Consider the following 22,171-nt stretch of genomic DNA (forward strand, 5'->3'; position numbering starts at 1 on the left):
ACACAAACAAGAACAATCAAACTTGCAGTAACAACCCCCCCCCCCGAGTCTTTGCTACTCACAGACTTATTTTCCACAGCTATACCTGATGAACCTTGTGCACCTTGTAACCCCCCCATGGTTGGCATGGTCATCAGGAACACAAAGTCACTTTGCAGAGAGAGAGAGAGAGAGGGAAGATGTGCAAAGCAAAGACCAATGTCATGGGCCCCCTCTGTGCCTCTCTCTCCATATCACCTTCTCTTGTCGTCTTTGCCCCACAACACGCTGTCCATGAACAGAGTGGCCCCTATAGTGTCAGTGTGCCATGATGTGGAAGGGGACCGGGCGGTCTGCGTAAGCTCGCAACCCCACAGTGCTTTTGTGCTGTACGCTCGGTCGTGCCGGTGGTCGTGCTCTCACAGGGCCGACACCCTGACGATGTTCGAGCTGGCCGTCGTCACAACGCTGGCTCCGGGGTTGGGGAGGCCGTGGCTGTCGTCGTCCTCCTCGGTAGAGCTCCCCGTGCCTGGGGTCTGGACACTGATGATCGCCGTGGTGACCTGCTGCAGCTGCTGTCTGGTGTTGCGACGGTCCACCTCATTGGTCTGCATGTTGAGATTAGAGCGACTAGAGGGAGAACAGGACACACAGAGGATTTCAATGGCACCCAAAACAATGGATTTATCAACAGCAACCATGACGTGTCTGTAAACAAATGCAATAGAATAACATGTGAATGGAAAACAAAAGCACTGAGCCAGAACTCCTGTTTGAATGAACACTTTTGTTTCATCAACCCAGGCACTTTATCGGCCTTCAGACACAATAGTGGCTGTTCAAAGATGTTTACCATTGAATGATTTTTAGTATAAAAAACAATATATTTTTTTGTAAATTGGTAATAAAGAAGCAAAGCAGTAGGTAAGACAAAATAGCAGTAGGGAAGACAAAATAATTTTAGACAGCATTTATTCACCATTGCGCTCTAAAGATTTTCAGACCAATGAGGCTTTAATTGGTAGCACGACACCACACCCTGAATGTCAATGTATACACTGACGTATTACTCACTGGTGTATACAGACTCAGGTAGCAATACACTGCCCTCTAGTGTTTCTTAAAAGTATTGCATGATCTGACCTCTGACCTACAGGATGTGGCCAGATGACATGCAATCCAATTGGCTGTATACTATGCAAATACACATAGGTTAGCATTTCCATATCAGTGCTACAGCTGCAACTTGCTGTTGCTACTGTACCTGCTAAATATGCAAAAACAATGCTAATAAATGTAGCAAAATTCCCCAATCATGACTACAACAAGCAAATTAAAATCACAAAAAGCAACAAATGCAACATTACAGTTCAGTGATTTAGAGGTATCCAAAATAACTGAGGCAAGAATTAAAAGTGTTGATTACTATACTAAGTTTTTTTCCATAGCATGTAACATAGAGCTAGTCAGCCCTCTATGCCATTGAAGCACAGTTTTGTGAGGACAGGTCAGCGGTGGGCCTTTGTTCTTGTGCATGTCCTTCTGTTGCTCAGTGCCACCTGACACGGCGTTGTCGCTTGTGGGAGTGATGGATGGACCAGTGCTCTGCTTCTGCTCCTCTCGCGGCCCAGATGACCCGTTCGACCCGCTTGACCCTTTCCCCTGTTGTTCGACTGTGAACTTTAGCCACCCTTCAGGAGATAAAGTCCCTCCTGTCCACACTCTTACCCAGGTGGTGCACATACAGTAAAACACAAGGGCAGCCAGGGAACCATGTATTATTACACTGGACCAGAGAGGACAGGCAAACCTTTTCACTACTGTTGTCTTCGCAAAGGTCCAGCAAAGGTCCATAGGTCCAGCCATGAGTTCCAAACTACCCCCACAGCCTGTTGTGTAAATGTATAACTGTAACCTATGTCCAAACTTACAAAGAAAGTGAATTTGAGTGGTTGGTGGCTAGAGATGGCTGATAAACACCCTGTTGTGTCGCCAGTGGTGCCTTACAGCTCATCATTCCAGGTAGATTTATAAGCACAATAGAAAGACAGAGGACCTTTAAACTAATTCCAAGAGGCGAGCTGGGAATCCTATCTACACTCGTGTTTAAATATTCAGGAAACCTGTAGCAAGAGATGGATCGAGCGATTTAAATAAATTTAATTATGAACGTTACAACACCCGAGAATGTATATCTTGGCAGTATTGGCATATTAAATTACCCAGAAATTAACATTATTATCCCCATATGAACGTAAATGTTGAATTTTTACGCTGGAAATGTGACTAGACACTATGTCTCCACGGCACTTTATACATCATCCAGATAAACGCCTCGGCCTCAAGGCAGAATGTGAGTGTCTGACCTGCTGCTGTGGAGCTGCTGCTCAGCACACTGGATGTTGATGGCGCTGAGCTCCTGCAGGCCCGGCGACTGTGGCAGCGTGTGCGTGAGCATGTGCGGCTGGGTGTGCAGGGCCGGCAGGCTGGCGTTGGGCACCGGGGTGGGGGTGGAGCCCCTCTTGCTCCTGCGGGAGCAGCAAGTGCCTGTCCGGCCATCCTGGCTGGAGCCGGAGGGGGTTCGGGAGTGGGAGCGGTACGGTTGCAGGGCCCCTTCCAGACAGTTCTGCTCAAATAGCTGCTCATCCACAAACTCGTGGCCCTGAGGAGATAAGGGGAGGGAGAGAGAGAGAGAGAGAGAGAGAGAGAGAGAGGAAGGGAGGAAATAAGGAGAAAGAGAGGAGAGGTAGAGAGAGAGGGAAGGAGTAGAGGTGGACCACATGGGGAAAGGTGCAAAAGCAAAAAGAAAGTGAAAGAGACAAAAGGAAATGAAATACCTAAAGAAACAAAGCAACTAACAATGATAAGTCAGACAAAAACGAACACAGTTTTAACCATGAGCTTCTGCTTATTTTGCAAAACAGCCTGATGTTTTTTCTCCTTCCGACAGTGAGCCCTAAAGGGCCTACATGAAATCTGTTTAAAAGGCTTCTGCCATTATCTGATTCTATTTTGCCTCCTGAGCTTTTCTACTCAGCTGAATAACTGCGTAGACCCAAACTTTATAAACTGCTCGGTGATTCAGCGTTTTGGAAATCAAATAACTTTAAAGAGCAACAGACTGGGCATATTTGGACTGCATTTTGTTTCTGGAGCAGGGAATGACTCACAGTAGTTTTCTCCAAACAGTGCAATAGGTGGTGATGTTGGCTCTCAAGCAGGGATGAGGTCTTGTTCAAATGCTGTTGTTCCACCTCTGAGGCCTACACACACACACACAAAACCAGGAAACACATATACACAAACACAGAGATGTTCTCACACATGCATACATGTACATACATACATAAAATATTTTAATGAAACTTACTAAGGCTAATCCTGTTAATCTTATAAGCACTTACTGTGCATTGCCAAACAGAACTCTAGAGTCCATCATTGAAAAATGTAATAAACAAACAAATATATAAATGAAAAATCAATGAATAAATCAATTAATCAACCAATAAACATATGTTAAATACATGAGACATACTGTATAAAGGCACTAGCACATAGTAGCCAAACTATATAGCCAGTGCTCTGTGCTGTTTTATCCATTTAGTCCATTTTGCCATTATAACATAATACAAATCTGTCATCTGGGACTGTAATGCATTGATGAATTGGAAGCCAGGATCACTTTCATACACAGATTACAAAATTGGATTTATAGAGGTCTATCAATATTGACAGACTGCCCTCAGATTCAAAGACTTTCAAGGGAGCAGCGCTATGCTCTGAATATCTGGCTCATACTACTCTCTCTCATCTGAGAGGAGTCTCGGTCCAGTGAATGCATTATTGAGCCAATGCGTCACTAACCTAGGAGGAAGGCCTCTGGCTGGACGTGTGTAGGAGTATAACAAACGATGGAGATCAAAGATCCCGGAGGTTGTGTGATGGTATTTTGGAAGCATTTCAAGAGGGAAGCCGGACAGAAAAAGACAGCTCTTGCCGAAGTCATTCTGTTTGTTGCCAAACTTGCCCTGTACGACGTTATTCCTGTGACACCTCACTCTACTGCACATGTCACAATGGCACGGCCATGACAAGGTCGTATATCTCAAAGCACAACACAGCTGACAGCTCCATCCATAAATAAAAAAAAAGTATGAAGTCAAACACCTCATGAGTCAGATTCATATCATTACTTTCTGTTCATTCTTCAGACTGACAGTATTATGAACAAAAAGGGGAATTAATGGCTCGATAACGGAAACATGGCAACTTCTGTGGATGTCTACCATTGCTGATGAGCATACACTCTAAGCCTTTGCATGGCACCCACAAAGGAAAATTTTGATTATGGCAGAAAGACCAATGCACCCTCCTCTCCTCCCTGCTTGTGTTAGGCAGCTCTCATCAAATGCTAATTAAAGCTAATTGGCTGTATCATACCCTGATTGGAGCCTGTATTCCTTTCATCTGGTGTGACATTCACTGGGAAGAGAGTCAGAGCATGGGGCAAAACAGAGACAGTGAAAGGAGAGAGAGAGAGGGAGAGATGGGGGTGTTGGTACTTTTCCATGAGATAACCAGGGACTTTTTAATTTCTCATAACTCCTAATTAAAACAGAGCTAGTGAGCGAGTCCTCTGGCCTGATTTCATTATCTATACCTCACGCTGCACCCGGGATGAGCACAGAACCGAAAAGGCCAAAACAAAATGGTGTCACTGCCACTGGAATTTGGCACATGGGGATTAGTCACTTATGGCAAAGACAGAGAGGCAGGGTGCTCCAAACCAACCAAACTCATACAACTCAATTTTTCAATTAGCTAACATTGTGTTCTGTCTTTCAGTGGTATTTGAATTGGATGTGCAGTCTTTGAGCATGGATACAGGTTTTAAAGTAGTTTAGATTGTATACATGTTGAATTGTATTCATGAGCAGGGTGAGGGTAGAAAAACACCAGACACTAAGTCAAATGTTTTCCATGCTTTCCTTGAATCTATTATGTCAAGCTGCTATATGTATAAAATAGTTTCATTCAGAAATGAACCAGACATAGCAAAAGAATGTGAAAAAAATGCCTATGGTCTGTGTTGCCTAGATACAAGTTAGCATGCTAACCAGCTAGCCTCAGCCCACACTCTTGCATGATACCATTTTGTACTCAAGAGTGGGTCATCACAGGTATAATGCTGTATTCAATATGACTCAAAGCTTACATCTAAACACACTAGAAACACCAACAGCTGATGGAGGAAGAGAACAAGGTCCATCTGTCATGATTCTGATACCGCAGTGTTAAGAGTTTGATAAATTTATAAATCATCTTGATTTCTAGTTTGATTTGTATCACACAGAATACAACTATTTTATGTTTTTTATTCCTGAGTTACACACAGGGGTTTAAGTCCTTTAACAAGTCATGCTGATAAGGCTGACCAGATAGGAGAGACTCTTGAACACACAGAGACACACAAAGACACACACACACATTCAAACACACACACACACGGACCGACAAAAGAGAAACGGAAGGCCAGTCAAAGATAACAGGCGTTGACTGTTTCCAGTAGAGGCCCTGTCAGTGTTCTTTTCACCCAGGTGGAAACAGACAGCAGCCCTCCCTCCAGGCCGCCCTCCCATGGGACCGCCCTCACCGTGAGATCCAGCAGCTCGTTCAGTAGCCCGTTGCGTTTGGTCTGCAGGTAGGCGGTGGAGCTCCCCTTCTTGGCTATTCTTATCCGGGCGAGTCGGGCTTTCTGTGTGTGGGCAGAGAGGTTTAAAGGTGTTAGACAGGGAGTAGGAAGAGTCAACACGTTTCCTAATGCTCACGAGTCACGGCGCTCCGCCTGATCCGCTCCCACCCAGCCCAGCCCTGGGCCATGATCAAATTATGAGTTGGATTTGACAAATGGCTTTTACACGTATTGGGATTTTGACAATTATGCTTAAGGCTAGTGGAGAGGTGTTGAATAAAACATTGGGGGAATATAGCACTAAGTAGCTATAAGGTAGAACACGGCCATTGTTGAATATAAAACCGCCAGGCAGATATCAGAGCAGAAAGGCAGTGGACTACTGCAGAATTGCCTAATGATATACTCGAGTCACTTTGCAGTAGAATAACCATATGGGGTGCCAGAGAGCATTAGACATGGGTGCTCATCATCCATGCAACTCCGAAACAAGACAAAATATCAAAACAGTCCTCTCACCCTCTCTCCTACAGAGGAATTGCCTAATGATATACTAGAGTTAAGTCACTTTGCAGTAGGATAATGTAAAGGACTGTCATGAAGCTTCACACATTGGAACCCACCATTTGTGCAACACCAAAATAAAAACAAAAGAAAAATGTTTTGGGCTTTGACCAGGCTCTCTAAAGCCTCATTAGTGTTTTTAGCATAAAGCATCTAACTTAAATCACTAGCTTATGTTGTTAGTACACCCTTAATGTAATGATTACAATTGGACCCAAAAAGATGTAACTTTACATCTTCTAAGGTCTGAGGAGAAATATTTGTTGGTAAAACCTGGTTTAACTGGTGGTCCAGCTTTGGAACCAACTTCCTGATGACATAAAAAATGTCCTAACTGTTGCCAGTTTTAAATCTAGACTTAAACCAAACTGGTTTCAGATGCTTTTGGCTAACTGATTAAATGCACTTCCTGTCAATCAAAGGTACTTCCTGTTAATCAAATGCACTTTTTGTTTTTATGTCTTTGGATTATTTTATGTACTTTACTTTGTCAACTATTTTTATTCTACTGCCCTTTTTATGCTTTTATTTACTATTCTTTGCATTGAACCCAGAACATTGAATTACCCTGTGTATGAAATGCACTATAAAAGTACAATTGCCTAGCCTTGACAAATCCTAACCACCAAAGAGTACCCTCAATAGAACTCAGAGACTGTGAGTATATTGGAGCAGGGGAATTGTTTTAGAATGGATATGACTGTACAAAGTTCAGAGTAAAATATAGACTAAAATATAGATATTTCTAGCACTAGACAGCAGAAGACAAGCCCTGAATGTGCTTCTCCCACTATATAGGGCCATTATACCATATCATTTGCTCAGAGACTTACTGCCAGGGCTCCTCAGGAGAAACCCACTGAGGTTGTGTAAGAGAAAAGTAATAGGGGCCATTTGTGGATTGTGAAGTGGATTGTTTCAAAGAAATAGTGGGGCAATTCATGCCTGCATGTTCCAAGAGCCAATACAAAGGAAAAAGTCAAAATATTTCACTGCAACACTGTCAGCATTATTCTCAAAGACACATTTAATGGCATCATTTAAGGTAAATGCAAAGGCTACACAGACATGATATAGTGGGAAAAAAGATTTGAGCAACTGTTCTTTTTAGTGTTACTGGTAATAATGACAGCTGCTTCTGACTTTTTTGAAGGGGCTTTAAGACTAGCACTAAAACAAGGAATATACTGTAGGGTCATTAAGATTTTGACTGACAACCATTTTTATGTTTACTTCACAGTACTACAGTACATGCAATGTGTGGAATATCCTCTCATAATCCGGTGACTAGGCATTTCTAATAATGTAATAATTACACAGCTGAGGGAGTCTCTTTCAGAAAGCTCTATTCGGTGAATGCAATTCAGTAGATAAATCCCAGTTATCTCAAATCTAATGATGCCTGCTGGCAACGCTACAGCAGCCTGGTCCCAGCAGGATCAGCACATTCCCTCTCACTCTTGTAAATGATGTGGGAACATGTGGAGCTGGTGCTACAGTCATTACGTCTTTTACTGTCATTTGATATGACATATTATGTTCACTTCTTGTATTCTTCTGCATTATTATTTATTTTTTGTCTGTTGTTAATGTTCTTCTGTAAAATGTTATGCAAGTCGGTTTGGACAAAAGCATACGCCAAACACCTTGACCATAAGATGGTGACAGAGAATAACATTTATTGATACTGATCCCATTCATTTCAAACATGGCCCCCGTAATGATATTGTCTTTACTGATCAATTATTTAACTGTGTCTTATAGTATTTTGCTTGCAGCAATTCTGCTTTTTCGTAGAATGGATATCCAGCTGTATCTGGGTGTCGGGCTGGCCTTTTAGAGTAGTGCTTTGGCCACACGTGTCTCTGGAGGTCCTCTCTAATGGAAGTGGACCTTAAAACTCCATGCTGACCTTTCCCACTCCTTGTGTCTCTCGCCTGACAGGTTTTCTCCTCCCTAGACCCGCGCCCCAACAGAGCTTTGTCTCGTCGAGGCTCTACATGACTTTGTGCTCCCATTACCGGCCGTGACCCCGGACCATTTAGAGACGTGCAATGCTTGGAGTGAAAGCACCGAGCAGCACGCCCACAATCAACCTCGCCATTGGTTCACTAAATTGGCTCTGTGAATTGAGCTATTCTACTGTAGATTGAGGAGAGAGAGAGAAAAAAGAATGAAGAGCTTTGGTGAAGAAAAACATGAGGTTGGTGTGTCAAACAGATCTGACCCTGATATGGCACAGTGAGTTTAGTGAAGGTCCAGTGAGTTTGCCCCAAGTCTAGGCCAGAACCGCACAAGTCTGGGTGGCCTCTGCACATCGACGGCGACATGAGTGTGGCAAACTCTGCGTTCGAAATTCAATTGACATTCAATTTCATTGTTTTCAATACAACCGCGAAACACCACCACCGAACCCTTTATGTCGCTGCCGTATAAATTACGGTACACTTCTATTTTTGTCGGTGCAGCTCAACAAAATGCATTCCTTATTGAATACTTGTCAGTTTGAATGGGCAAGAGACAGAAGGTGTTGGCGCACTGATGTTGGCGGATATATGCAGAGCGCTTTACAGTCAATGTTGAGACCTACTGTACAGTATAATTCTAAAATGAGAGGACCTGTTAAAGCTTACTCATGCAGCAAAGGTGACCCTGAGTAGTGGGGAGATGCAATAGGTAAGCATTAGAAGGTGATGGAAGGTTGCTGGAAATGGTGAGGGCTTTTTATTTATTATCTGCTTTCTAGTTTAATATACTGTGCTTGTATGTGTGGAGGACATAGCGTAGCGAGGCATTATGTTTATGATTTTTTTGGCGTGAGGTTCAGGGGAAAGCAACATATTTTGTTGCTACTGGACATGTAACCAGGAGGACAAAACCCATTAAACGAAACTAGGGGAAATGTTTGGACAAGGGCAAAAGTCTGGCATAAAACAGGTTGAAATAATCACCTGATAATTTCACCATCAATTTTTGGACTTCAAATGCCACAGTCAAACATGGTCACCAAGAATCTGGGAGGATCTGGCATTTGGAAGTACTTTATCTGATATTCTCTAAGCCTCTTTCTAATGATGGTGTACATAGGCTCTCTCTCTCTCTCAATTGACTGAAACTTATTTTCCTGAGCACTGTGTGTATATGTGTGTAAGCAGATGGTCCCCAGTGGAAGTGAATGATTAAGCAGATTATTCATTTGACATTTCAGCAAGGTTCAAGGTTGCTCGTGCCACAGTTGTTTGCGAACCCAGTAATTAACACACCCCTAAGGAAGGTGTACTACAAAGTGAAACACCTCCACTTCAGTGGGCTCAATCATTGTTTAATCACAAAATACACATACCTGCTTGTGAGCGTGTGCTTGTACTTCAGTACTTAACCCCCCAAAGCTTTACTAGACCTCATGTGGATTGAGGCTGAGAATTCAGCCAGCATCGGTCCTCTGGGTGTTGGAAGGTGACCGTGGATTACTTTTTTTACACAGCGTCCCACTACAGCATACATGGGCAACATACGGCCCGTGGGCTTTCCCTGACCGGCCCGCGTAAGGTCCGTGAAAGAACAATAGTCAAGAGCCTAGCATATAGATAATGCACGCAAATCAATATCGTTGCTTTTATTTTGAAAGCGACTGCTATTTGTACGCCCATACATTTGTGCGTGGATGCATACAATGTAAACACCCTCACTCATGTGCTGGTGAATAGAATTTATGCTTCTGCGTCGACACAATGCAGTTGCCTTTAAGTCGGCGTAAACCTTTCAAAGTTTTGTGTCTCTCTGCGTCGCTCACCACCGCAAAGGTTGTCAGAACGAACTCCTGCTGTTTGTTGGCGATACGAAGTGTTAATTTCAAAACGTTACTAGCAGATAGACAGTTTACATTCGGATAACCCCGTCACTGTATCCAAAATATGCCTGAGTTTATTTGCAAAGCTTATGTTAGTGAACTAGTATGATGCTACTACCCACAGGTTGCTTGAAGCAGCCGGCTCAACACACAGGGCGAGTTGACCAATCACAGTTTTGTGCATAAAGTTGCAAAAACATAGCCTACATTTTTAAAATAGTTTTCTTTGTGCATGTTGATTAACTAATGACAGCCTACTATTGTCTGCTCCACATTTTCATAGTCTAATTTCTGCATAGAGTTAATTTAATGATGGTAATGATTTAATGATGAAATATTGCTGAGTGTTGATGAAATGGTGGCACAGGTGGCCTATGGTTGTGTGACTCCTTCACATTTTCATGGCCTAGCCTAATTATATAGATATTGTAGTACTTTTTTAAAATGTCAATGTCAAAAAATAATTTTCGAGAATGAGGATTAAATACTGGACATAGATTAAATAGCCTATTGCTGTTTTTCCTTGGTCTCCCTCACATTTTCATCTGTTCTTACGAGTAGTAAACAAAACCATATGATTTACTTAATGTTATACAAGAACAGAATAGAATTGGACAGAATTGAGTTCAGACTTGAGTTCGGTATTTTGGGTCCGGCCCTCCTCAACAGTCCCAGTTTGTCATGTGGCCCCTTGGGGAAATTAGTTGCCCACCCCTGCACTACAGGGTTGTTGGTTGAGCCACGCTGTGGGGGCCGATGCCATTAAAAGGTGGCACGATTCTGCCCCCATTTTCTTCTGTTACTCCATTTATCTCCAGAAATCTAAGCAATCCCTTCTTCCAGTCTCTCTGTCTGACTCTCCTCTCTGTCTGTCTTTCCATCCCTCTTCCTCTTTCTGTCTCTTTAACAGTACCGTTTATTTCTATCCATTTTTCTCCCTCCCCCTTTTTCCCCATCAGTGCTGTGCCCTCTGCTCCATCCTTATCTGTCGTGCGGGAAAGGTCAGCTCCACCCGCTTTAAGGAAACACTGTGAGTGAAGGGTTGTTTATTTACTCTGGAGTTTAAGCCAAGGAGAGGGGTGATTTTTAAGCCACAGTGGCTCCCTCTAAAATATAAAAACTCAACAACAACAACAAAAAAAGGCGATGAGATTTTCTCATATCAAAAGCTCTGTGCTGACACCTGGGACTGGCAAACAGGAGCGTATGGGGTGTGTTATTATTCAAATAGAATCAATTTAATTAATTTCATTCGAGCCTAGCAAAACGGGCAGTAAACAAATAATGGAATCTCAAGCTATTGCCATTGTAACGGTTTTATTATTAAAGTCTGTTGTGGGGCAAAGGGAATTGGCTGTTAGGAGAATATTAATTGTCTGGAAAAAAGCTTGTGCGATGTAAAATATTATATAGCCATATAGTGTTTAGTTTAACACCCTGTCACATAATTTGGCTTCCCTTTACCAGGGCTGCTGCTGGTGTGTATTCAGTCACTGGGGAGTAAGGGCCCACTGCAACTTTTAACAATTACTAAGGATGGCAGATCGCCAGTCATGGAGAGTACTGTATTCCAGGTGTACGTATTTAGTTTGAAAAAGTCTACTATATTAAGGTGGGCTGGTAAAAATATTGGGTGGGCAACATAGCAAAGCGGTCAAATTGGATCTACTTGTTATCTTTCATTGCATTCAACCAAGGCTACACAGAAGACTATGCAAACATCTACAGTATATTACAAATAAAACGTATTACACTATTACTAGTACAGTTGCACTATTTACAACTGCTTATACACAATTTCAAATCTCTGTGTATCTTTTGTTTTCAAAACTCTACACATAAATCCAACTATTGATCACATACAATGCCTCACATATCTCTTGCAAAATATAGGACTGTCTCAGATAGCAAAATGGGTATTTGGGTGGGCAAGGCACAATTTTTGGCTGGGCTTAGCCCAACCTTGCCTATGCCTAGAGCCGAACCCTGCTTCTAGCTGTCAAAATGTGTGATGCATTGTTAAATTTGTATTTCTTCGCATGTATTACATGGCTACTTTTTGCAAGTGAATAATTACATAAAGGACCATTAAAATGTGATGCTATAATTTTACAAAAATAGCTATTACTCATAAAGACATGCAACATCTACAACACAAAAGCAAATCAAATGTACATCACATACAGTATTAACAGGGGTAAACGCCTGCTATCTACTGTACCCCTTTCACTTTAGACAAGGACAGGGGATTGAGGTCATTCTGTGATAATGTTAATTTAGCTAATGACACATGGAGGTCAATCATGCAACCCACCTGACCTACACGCTGTCTACCACTGATCCCCGCGGTCGTACCCCATACCTGTCAGACAGGTGTGACCACCTGTCCTGCAGCATACCTGTAATCTCTGTCCTTCATCATATGAAGCCTCAGTGCTTATCCATAGAGTTCATGATGGCTAGGCACTGAGGGGTTAGTCGGGATGTGACAGGGTGGCATTGGAGAGACGTGACAAGGTGGTTCTGGCACAAGGGCATGCTGCCAGCGGTCGGGGGTTTTGCATACCAGTCTCGGCGCTGCAGCGCATGCCAGGGGTTAGTGGCATCTCTGAGGTCAAAGGGCAGTCAGGGTGAGGGGAGGCGATGGGCACCAGTCTTACCATCTGGTCCAGACCACACCACATGCACATCAGTCATACTTGACATTCACACACACACACACACACACATACACACACACATGCACATATTCCAACATAATATAACACAGACAAACACACACACTCCCCCCCCCCCCACACACACACCAGACATCCAGACATAGACAGACATGGATAGCCACACACACACACACACACACATACAAACACAAACACACACACACACACACCCCTCACCCTGACAACCCTCACGGGGATGACGGGGCTCATCTAATAGTTTAAAGGTGTTCACCTGTACCTTCTGAGCACGCCGCTTGTCGGCTCTCTGGTTCTGGTGATAGATTCGGCTAAAGTTGGACACGATGACAGGCACGGGCAGGGCGATTACCAGCACCCCGCTCAGGGAGCAGATCGAGCCGAAGATCTTCCCGGCAATCGTCTTGGGCACCATGTCCCCGTAACTGGACAGAGAACAGGATAAAAACAGAGAGAGAGAGAGAGAGAGAGAGAGAGAGAGAGAGAGAGAGAGAGAGAGAAAGAGAGGTGGACAGGAGATTGATAGTGGGTAATATAAGAAGTGAGAAAAAATGGCACAGAGAAGAGATGAGGATGAATGGAGACAGAGAGGAGAAAGAGGGGAACAAAAAAGAGGCCTTAGATACAATCTAAAGGACATGCCCTTATACATTCCCCTGCTGAGGGGCATCTCTTTAAAAGCATCCCATTCAATCTCTCCTCACCTCCTTTGTTTGCCGTGGCACAATAACCTGCTAGCGGTTTAGGCAGCTCAGTAATTGTGCTCTGTAATTCAATTACATGGTGCTGGGTGAACGCGCGTGCGTATGTGTGTGCGTATGTGTGTGCGTATGTGTGTGTGTGTGTGTGTGTGTGTGTGTGTGTGTGTGTGTGTTGGGGGCGCTTGATGGTGGCTGTGAAAGAGTCTCTTACAGGTGGGAGAGTGGCTGCTGGGTGATAGGGAGGGCTATCTACACTGCCCAGGCCCAGACTGCAGAGGAAACAAAGCTGCCCTCTGTCCCTCCATGCCAGCTCCTTGCCCAGTGATCTGCAGAGGTGGAGGATGATGAGGAGGAGGAGGAGGAGTAGGCAGGCAGGTGCCAGCGGCTTTATTGGCATGCCTGTCGGGTACAGGCAAGTGCAGAGACATGGCATGTCGAAGGGGCCATCTCATCAGTGTGTCGGCACGGAGAGTGACTGGGTGAGAGCGCGGGGCAGGGAGAGGGGGTGCAGATTGATTCGAGATACTGGCTTGCAGGGTTCAGTTTGGCAGGGAAACATATCCACAGGATTTTGCAGTTCAGCAACCGTGCACAAGGAACAATACAATATATTAGGACACAGTACAGTGATTTGAAAATAAAGGTCGAACACATAGATATTTTGAAACCACCAGTAAATGAAATCTGGAGCAATTCAATGTTTGTGTAGGGAATAAAAAAGAGCAAGGTTGTGTGGCACTCAGCCTATTCACCTGAGCTAAAAACATCTCACAAGGGAATCAAAATGGATGCATGATGACATTGTGAGCCTGCTCACCCTTAACACACTTGCAACTTACAGAAGTATTTCAAAGAATATGATTCACTGAAAACAACAACAAAAAAAGAAGCTCGATCTCTACTCCGATAAAGCCACAGAGCCTTCACGCTGGCTGCACTAAAGTAATGGTATCCTATTACTGTGCGAGGAGCGCCTGTCAGCATCTCCAAATGTTCCCGATTATTTGCAAGAGAGGACAGAGAGATGTGACAGTTCTGCTGCTGATTAATTATGGATTTGCCTCACTGATCCCTGAGAAAAGAAAACACACACAGGAAATCAGAAACACACATGTATGATGAAACACACACACACACACACACACCACACACACGCATGCATACACACACACACACACACAGTGGAGGAGACAATCCGAAGGACAGGTGTGTCTGTACCCTCAATGGGTTTTGATCTACAGTTACTGAACCAAAAATGGCCTCCATCTTCTACCAGGGATTATAAAACTTATTTTTTTTAAAGATGGCAAAGTTCCTGTGAAAGGCAAAAAATGAAAGAGACAAATGACACAGAAATCGAACAAAAGCAAAAAACTATTTATCTCTGATGCAGCAGACTGTGAGCTGTGAGTCACCTCTGAGTTCAATTAAAACCCATTGTGTCTCTCTTCTGGAGGATCCGTCTTCAAAGTCGCACTCCTAACCACCCAACACACACACTCTCTCTCTCTCACATACACACAACTCCAAAACAGTATACCCATCAGCCCCTTTTAAATTTACTCTCCATTGATTTTCAGTGCCTTGGGCGCAGAGAGGACCTGACAGGTAGGCCACACACTGTTGGCTCCAAAGCTCTGGGGACACCCGGGAGAAGGCGAGATTGCAAGCTCCCTAGCCGCCTGTCGTGGGCTTCATACAAATTGTCTCCCGAGTCATTTTGAAAATATGGCCACACACTGAGATGGGCGCTACCTATTAAGCACATCCACAAACCACCATTAGGGCTACTTTCTTTGTCTCCTTCTGTCAACAGCTTTGAGTGACATAAGGGTAAACTTTGTCATAAATATATTATGGATGATGGCATGTCAAGTCAGATTTATTTTTTAATGTGCTTTCAATTGTCATTATAACTAAGTCAAATGACATGACAGTCGTGGACGGATTATGACCCACTGAGGCGCTGGGCACAGATGTGAAAAGGGCTCTCCTCTGCACCTCAGAAAGTTGGTACCTCAGCTATGGTGATGGGACATCTCTTAAATGATGACTTCTTGTGAGTTTTGTGGGGGAAAAAGACAAGACTTACAAATATGACATAACCATCAACAGATTCAAGGCATCTTGCTTTGAAAAATGATGCCAATTACAAACCAAGATTATCACAAATAGTAAGACCTCTGTTATTTCACTGAGGGGCCCTATTCAGATATCAGTGGGTGGAGAACATAGTAGTGACTCCATAGAGTCCTGGGCTTCAAGGCCCCCTGAGCCCTGAGACTCCTGGGCCTGGGCCCGTTCGGTAATCCATCCGTGATGACAGTGTCATGTATCTGGTATTGATAACTGTCATGACCACTTTTTTTAGAGAACTCAGAATCACTTCTAAGATCTAAAAATCTAGTTATCATGAGTACCATAATTACTAATCAACAAGAAATAATTAATTACTAATTAATACAATGTAATAATTACTAATTGCATATTGCAAGTACTGCTAACAGTTAATATTGACATTGCTGTATAGTTGAAAGCTGTCATGGCGATGACTGAATAAGCCATGACATGTTTAAGACAGTTACTTCAATCTCATAATGGAGGACTCAACCCCAAATTGTGTAAGGCTACAAAATAATAACAATGTATTGCTTTTAGTCAGCTGATTTTGATATATCCACCTCACTCCACTCACTATTTTACAACTAGAAACTGTACTCTCCTCGTATCACTCAGTGTATAACATTCTCTCTCCTCCGCTACAGGTAAATCATATGTTCAGTCACATCTAAAAACACTTTGCCTCTGAATCACCCACTCATGAAAACCTGGATGGAGACATCTTTCACTGCCAAAGAGAGAGAGAGAGAGAGAGAGAGAGAGAGAGAGAGAGAGAGAGAGAGAGAAAACAGTGGCTCAGGTGTCAATTTCACAACAGACACACAAGGCAAGTCATAAACCCTGTTGATTTATTTCTTTTTCTCCAAACAAGTGACTCATGCTCTTGTCATCATCCGTGCAGGGATCTCCAGCAAGGTGATGATAGACACAGAGTGAAATACACCAAGGGAAATAAAGACATACTGTATGGCCTTCTAGCAAAAAGATGAATGCACAAACGGGGACAAAATGGGTTTTCAAACATCAAACCTTTACCCTTTTTCCAACCTTCAAACATCAGACATCAGCATAGCACTCTTGATATTCAGTTTTTCAATAATCTGAAGATTTTGAGAATATATAATATAATATAATATAATTAGGGCTGTCAATCGATTAAAGAAAAAAATCGAATTAATTACATACTCTCTGATTAATTAATCTAAATTAATCGCATATATACTTTTTGTTGTGAAAGTATTTTAAATATTTAAATTCAAATGGATCATTGAATAATCAGCATTAGTGACATTAAAGTTCAAAAACTCTTTTATTATTATTTTCACTGTTCAAATAATGGCCATAATAATCTACGATATGACCTAATATGCTGAGGAAATAAATTCAAAAGTGCTTCGGGAAGAAGTTTTTTTTCACATACATTGCATTTCAGGTCACAGATTTAACCTAGGGGACACAATGAAAATAAATTAACACTCCCCTCAATGTCAACACTATTTATTTGCATTGATGTGCGACTTTAGAGTTGACAAAATCCGGTGATATGCAAATTCCTTGCTACAGACATTGCAGAGGACTTTATTTTAATCAGCTCTTTATTTTTATTTCTCTTTATTTTCTTCTCTCTCCTTCATTTTACAGTCTAATGGTTACTGACTAGAACGGCTTAGGGTCAAAGGTCATACGGAATCGATTAATCTGCGCTATTTTTTTAATCAGTTATTTTTTCTCAAATTAATTCATCGAAATTAATCAGTTATTTTGACAGCCCTAAATATAATATAATATAATATAATATAATATAATATAATATAATATAATAATATAGTATAATATCAAAGTATATGTATATATATACAACTTACAATACAACAAACCAAAACAACTCAACCCAACATATCACAACAAAACACTGAATAGTTTAACACAACACAACTGAACCCTGCACAACACAACACAGCATATTGCCCCAGCATGATCCTTTAGTCTGCAGCAAACATGGCTCTGATAATGGCTGCCCCTTATTCGCCCTTCTCTGTATCCATCTCGGAGAGAGGGGAAAACAGTATAGTGCTCACGTCTGTCTCGAAAGCACAGAGGCAGGTGCATTGTGCCTGCGCGAGCTGCCAAACAAAGCATCTATTAGCCGCTACCGCCTGTCACACTATTAATGATGGCATCCCTTCGGCCCCCATCTCTCAGACAGGCGTCACCGTGCCAAGGCAGGGCGAGGTGGGGATATGAACGATGCCATTCTGTGCACTGGGCTTTCCTTCTCCTTTCCACTGTTTCGCCCCGCGGTTTTTCTGATAATAATACTTTAAGAAGTGTCTCTGGCAGTGCCTAGTCTCTGGTGGCGCTCCAAGAATGAAAAAAAAAAAATTGTTGGGCCACGCCGCTCCCCGAAACAAAACAGAGAGACTGTCACTTAGGAGAGGATGCACCTGCAGGGCAGGATATTCCGACAGTGAAATGTATTCCTGGAGTACAAGTCTGATGTGGGGCTTGAGCTTGCCCAGGTCTGGCCCGGCTTTGGCACTGGTCTGGTTCAGAGACAGCTGGTATTTATGCAACAGTTGGACATGGTGTTCGGTTCCATGGTGCAATGTTAATGTGATGGAAATGAAATTACTCCTCTTGTGGTTCACAAAAAAAATTACTGAAACGTTTATTGCCTCAAGGAGACCAATTTTCAGCAGCAACAAAGAAATCAATGCTAACTTTTGGGAAAGTGCAGGCATTAGCAAATTGTCCAATAGCATTTTATGTATGCAGTTACCCATAGCCATTAGAGAGAGGCCTCTCCTACTTTGAGGGATGGATATCATTTTCAAACTATGAAGGCACTAAATAGGCATCTTAAGTTGATCAGAATGAAAATCAGAATGACAATTAATTTTGCCTACAGTATATATTATCCTTTGTAGAATTTAGCACCCTTCCAACAAACATAGTTTACACCTACTAACAGTAGAACACCTTGTGATTCTGACTTTGAAAAATTCATGAAAAGTCTGTCTCTGACCTGAATGTCACGGAACTCATAACAACCAGCCAATTAGAATCAATAAAGAAGCCACCAAATCACTCATCACAGAGAAATGGGCAATTAGAGTTCTGAATATATGCTTGATGCAGACACACTCTCAGACACGCAGTGGTGAGATGAAGGGTCATCTCAGCTAAAAGAGTGCTGATTGCTTAAAAGTTCAGATGTTGAGGTTGGAAATTGATGCTCTGGATTCCAGAGTCTGACACATTTTTTCCCCTTGTACTGTTCTTGTGCTGTTTACAAAAGTGGCTATTTGTTCTTATTTACATTATGGCACAAAAGGTCACAAAATAGCTTGTAGATGGACACTGAATGCAAAAGGTGAACTAAAAATAACAGAGCTTTCTCTGTCCCTGTAAAACAACATGAAATCATAAAACAGACCCAGATCTAGATTGAGTGTTTCATCCCACCGATGGATTTTCAAATCTACGATTATTGTAGGCTATCGTCCATCCTTAATTTGTCCCTCTTTTTATGGGTGGTTGTAGGGTGATTGCAGAGAGATGTGAAAAATCCATTTGAGGCTGTTTGTTCTGTCTGGTCTATCTATCTAATTCTGGTTCCATTAAATATTTCATCAGAAAAACCTGAGCGATTGTTTCCACAACACGCCTGTGATCCTTTCAGACGGCCTCTTCTTAATTACTCATACTAGGGAAGCGAAACAAAATTGGTCACAATAAATGCACTGGAAGCAAAAAAACAACAACAACAAAAACATTTAACTCCATGGTTGGAGTTTCATCTGATTTATGGCTGTGACTTGAACAGTGTATAGTTGTGTGGTTTGAGATCCAGTGCTTATTCCACCAAACACATACCAGTATCAGTCTACTCATTGCCCTGCTATCTGGTACTGTACATAATAATATCTGGAGATGATTCTATACCAGATAAAAACAGGAATGATAAGATTGTATATCATTTGGCCAGATTAGAATGATTCTTCACAGGGAATATCTAACAGTCTCATATAAAGCCTCAATAAATTTTTTCCTCTCACATTCTCACATCCTTCCTCTCAGATTTTCCCAACACATGATAGACTAGCCGAGTTGTGCTGGAGTGTACGGCCTGAGGCAAAATGGTGACACAGCGCCAACCATAACAGAGACTGCAAGCCAATAGGTGCCATCATTATGGATCTGTGTCAACTGTAACTGTCAAATGGAGATATCGCAGGCCACAATCCTTACAAAAAAGTTCAGAAAGCAGTTCTACATAATAATGTAATGCAATTTCCTTTTAGAGCCACTGAACACCACCAATGGCATTGGGCAGAACTTCAACTCCTCCAGTCCTTGATAATATATATATACCATATATATATATGTGTATTTTGAAAACATTATAATTTGTTTGTTTAGCAGTTATCCATTCGATGAATATGTGACAGATGTGTGTTATTCCCCTTTCAAGCAACACGATTGACAAATTTATATCTATGGCCCTTGGTGTCAATATTCAATGCCAGTAGTGCTAAGACAGTACCCAGTTAGTCAAAAACTGACTAAAACAGTCATTATCCTATCCGATCAACAACATTACATAGTACAATATCAAGCATTCCGGGCGTACATTAGCAATAACAACATTACATAGCATTAGCATTAGCAATGTCAAAGACGTCATTATCCATATAAAAAGTCAGTGTAGCATCAGGATGAGTTTAAAGCCAGTTATTTTAAGGTAAAATAACGGCATTGTCTTGCTTTAAGTGCCTCTTTGTCAACCAAATAAAAATCCTGCTGTGCATTTGCTAGGGCTGCATGGCGCACAGAGGCAAGGCTAATGAGAGAGGTGAAATCAAAGTGGATCTATTCATGGAGCACGCTGGAATCAAGGGAGAAGTCTAATTTCTGTCTGTAGCCTGAGGGACTCACACAGACCTTGTGTTTCTTTCTGAGAGCGAGGGAGTGTGTGAGAGAGAGACGGGAAAAGACTGGCTGAGAGACGGAGGGAAAAATAGGGGGAGAGAGAGAGAAGGGGAGGGATGGAGGAAAGGAAAGAGAGGACATCCACGGCTAAGTACAGGCCATTAAGGCAATGGCCTTTGAAGTAACTCAGGTCCTACATAACATACCGTACATTAGTGAAGTGGAGATGTGACCTGTCCACCCAACTTCTATACTGTTTGCAAGTTGGGCATCGTTGAAAAACCTTTCCTTTATTAACTCTGTGCCATTTTTCACATATTTCCCAGTGAAATCAGATTAAAAGTGTATTATGTATTTTTGCTGTTGTTTTTAGACCATGCCATAATTCTGTCAAGGCACAGTGGAAAGACAATGTTTCCTATTGTTTGTTTTTTTCACACCAAATGTACATATTGACCTTTATGGTGCATTCACATTGGAAATCAGCTCCGATATTTGCAATGCTCCCCCAAGTGGATGTCGTAGGCCTACTATACTGATGAAAGTGTTGGAAGCCCTTTGAGGTTTTGGAGTTTTGGTGGAAAACATACAATAGAAATTTCATTTTTAACAAATTGTCTTTACTTTCCTAATAACGTTAGGAAACCATGTAAGAAAAGTACATGAGAAAAACTTTGTTACGAAATCATTTTTTATTTTACACCAACTTAATTTTCTGACGATATTGGGCTAGTGTACAGTACCACTATGGATCATACACGTCTCTTTTCGATGACTTCTGCTTGAAACTCCACCAATGCATCCGGATGTCCAATGGACACAAATTTTTCGCACTGCACTCATTCACAGCGGTTCGGACCCATTCACACACGGTCTGCGAATCTTCATAGGAAGTGAAAGACTTCTGGTTGTTTCGCTGTATCTACAGACTACTGTACTAACGTGCAAATGTGAAGTGCATTAAAAATATTCAGGCTCTCCAGCACCAGCAAGGCCCATCATTCACACATTGACAGTGACATGATTTTTGAATTATTTCAAATAGGTTTTAGACGTATCCCATCAAAAAAATCCTACACAAAAGGATTAAACACAGGGGTTCTATCATGATTGTTTTTATTTTAAATCCTGTGTGATAAGTGTAACCCTGTGACATTTCATAGGTCCCTCTAATCTGTCTGTCTGTGTGTGTGTGTGTGCTCATGTGTGTGTGTTTGTTTGTTATTAAGGTGGTTTAACACAGAGGTGTGTTGGCACTGTCTGCCTTGCAACTGATTACCTGATGCTGTATGAACTAGAATTGCATATGATGTATGGATCTCTATGCATATAGCATCTGATACAATCAAGGGTTACAGAGGGAAAGAATAGAAAAGGAAAAACATGGCCCCCTTAAACATGCACACAGGAGAAGACATAGATGTGGAGGTGAAGAGGACACTGAGGTGGACTGTGTTGGTTGTATTTAAATTCCCCCCCAGCACACCAAGATGGAGCAACTAATAGCTTGTTTTAAGATACATAGCTATGTGTACATTAAAACTTTCCAAAACAAGGATATGTTGACATTTTTTGGTATTTCTGTCAAATACCATTAAGATACTTTAATATATCAAACAGAAACAGCCTGATTTAC

At 42.1% G+C, this 22,171-nt stretch overlaps 1 protein-coding gene across 1 annotated transcript in view; it reads right to left on the bottom strand.

Annotated features, from left to right (window-relative positions):
• Nucleotides 1-398: 398 nt before the first annotated feature.
• LOC143103798 (A-type voltage-gated potassium channel KCND3-like) overlaps nucleotides 399-22,171 on the bottom strand; it is an 85,673-nt gene continuing 63,900 nt past the window's right edge. The window contains exons 2-6 of the mRNA XM_076267620.1: nucleotides 13,044-13,206; nucleotides 5,633-5,734; nucleotides 3,150-3,242; nucleotides 2,346-2,641; nucleotides 399-609 (exon numbers count right to left, since the gene is read on the bottom strand). Of these exons, the coding sequence (XP_076123735.1) occupies nucleotides 399-609; nucleotides 2,346-2,641; nucleotides 3,150-3,242; nucleotides 5,633-5,734; nucleotides 13,044-13,206 (865 nt within the window). The remainder of the gene's footprint in view (nucleotides 610-2,345; nucleotides 2,642-3,149; nucleotides 3,243-5,632; nucleotides 5,735-13,043; nucleotides 13,207-22,171) is intronic.

The sequence above is a fragment of the Alosa pseudoharengus genome, unplaced genomic scaffold (assembly GCF_046254945.1).
Source record: "Alosa pseudoharengus isolate Yale_2024_CS ecotype anadromous, Long Island Sound unplaced genomic scaffold, YU_APseudo_1.1 YU_APseudo_1.1_scf_5, whole genome shotgun sequence".
Lineage (NCBI taxonomy): Eukaryota > Metazoa > Chordata > Actinopteri > Clupeiformes > Clupeidae > Alosa > Alosa pseudoharengus.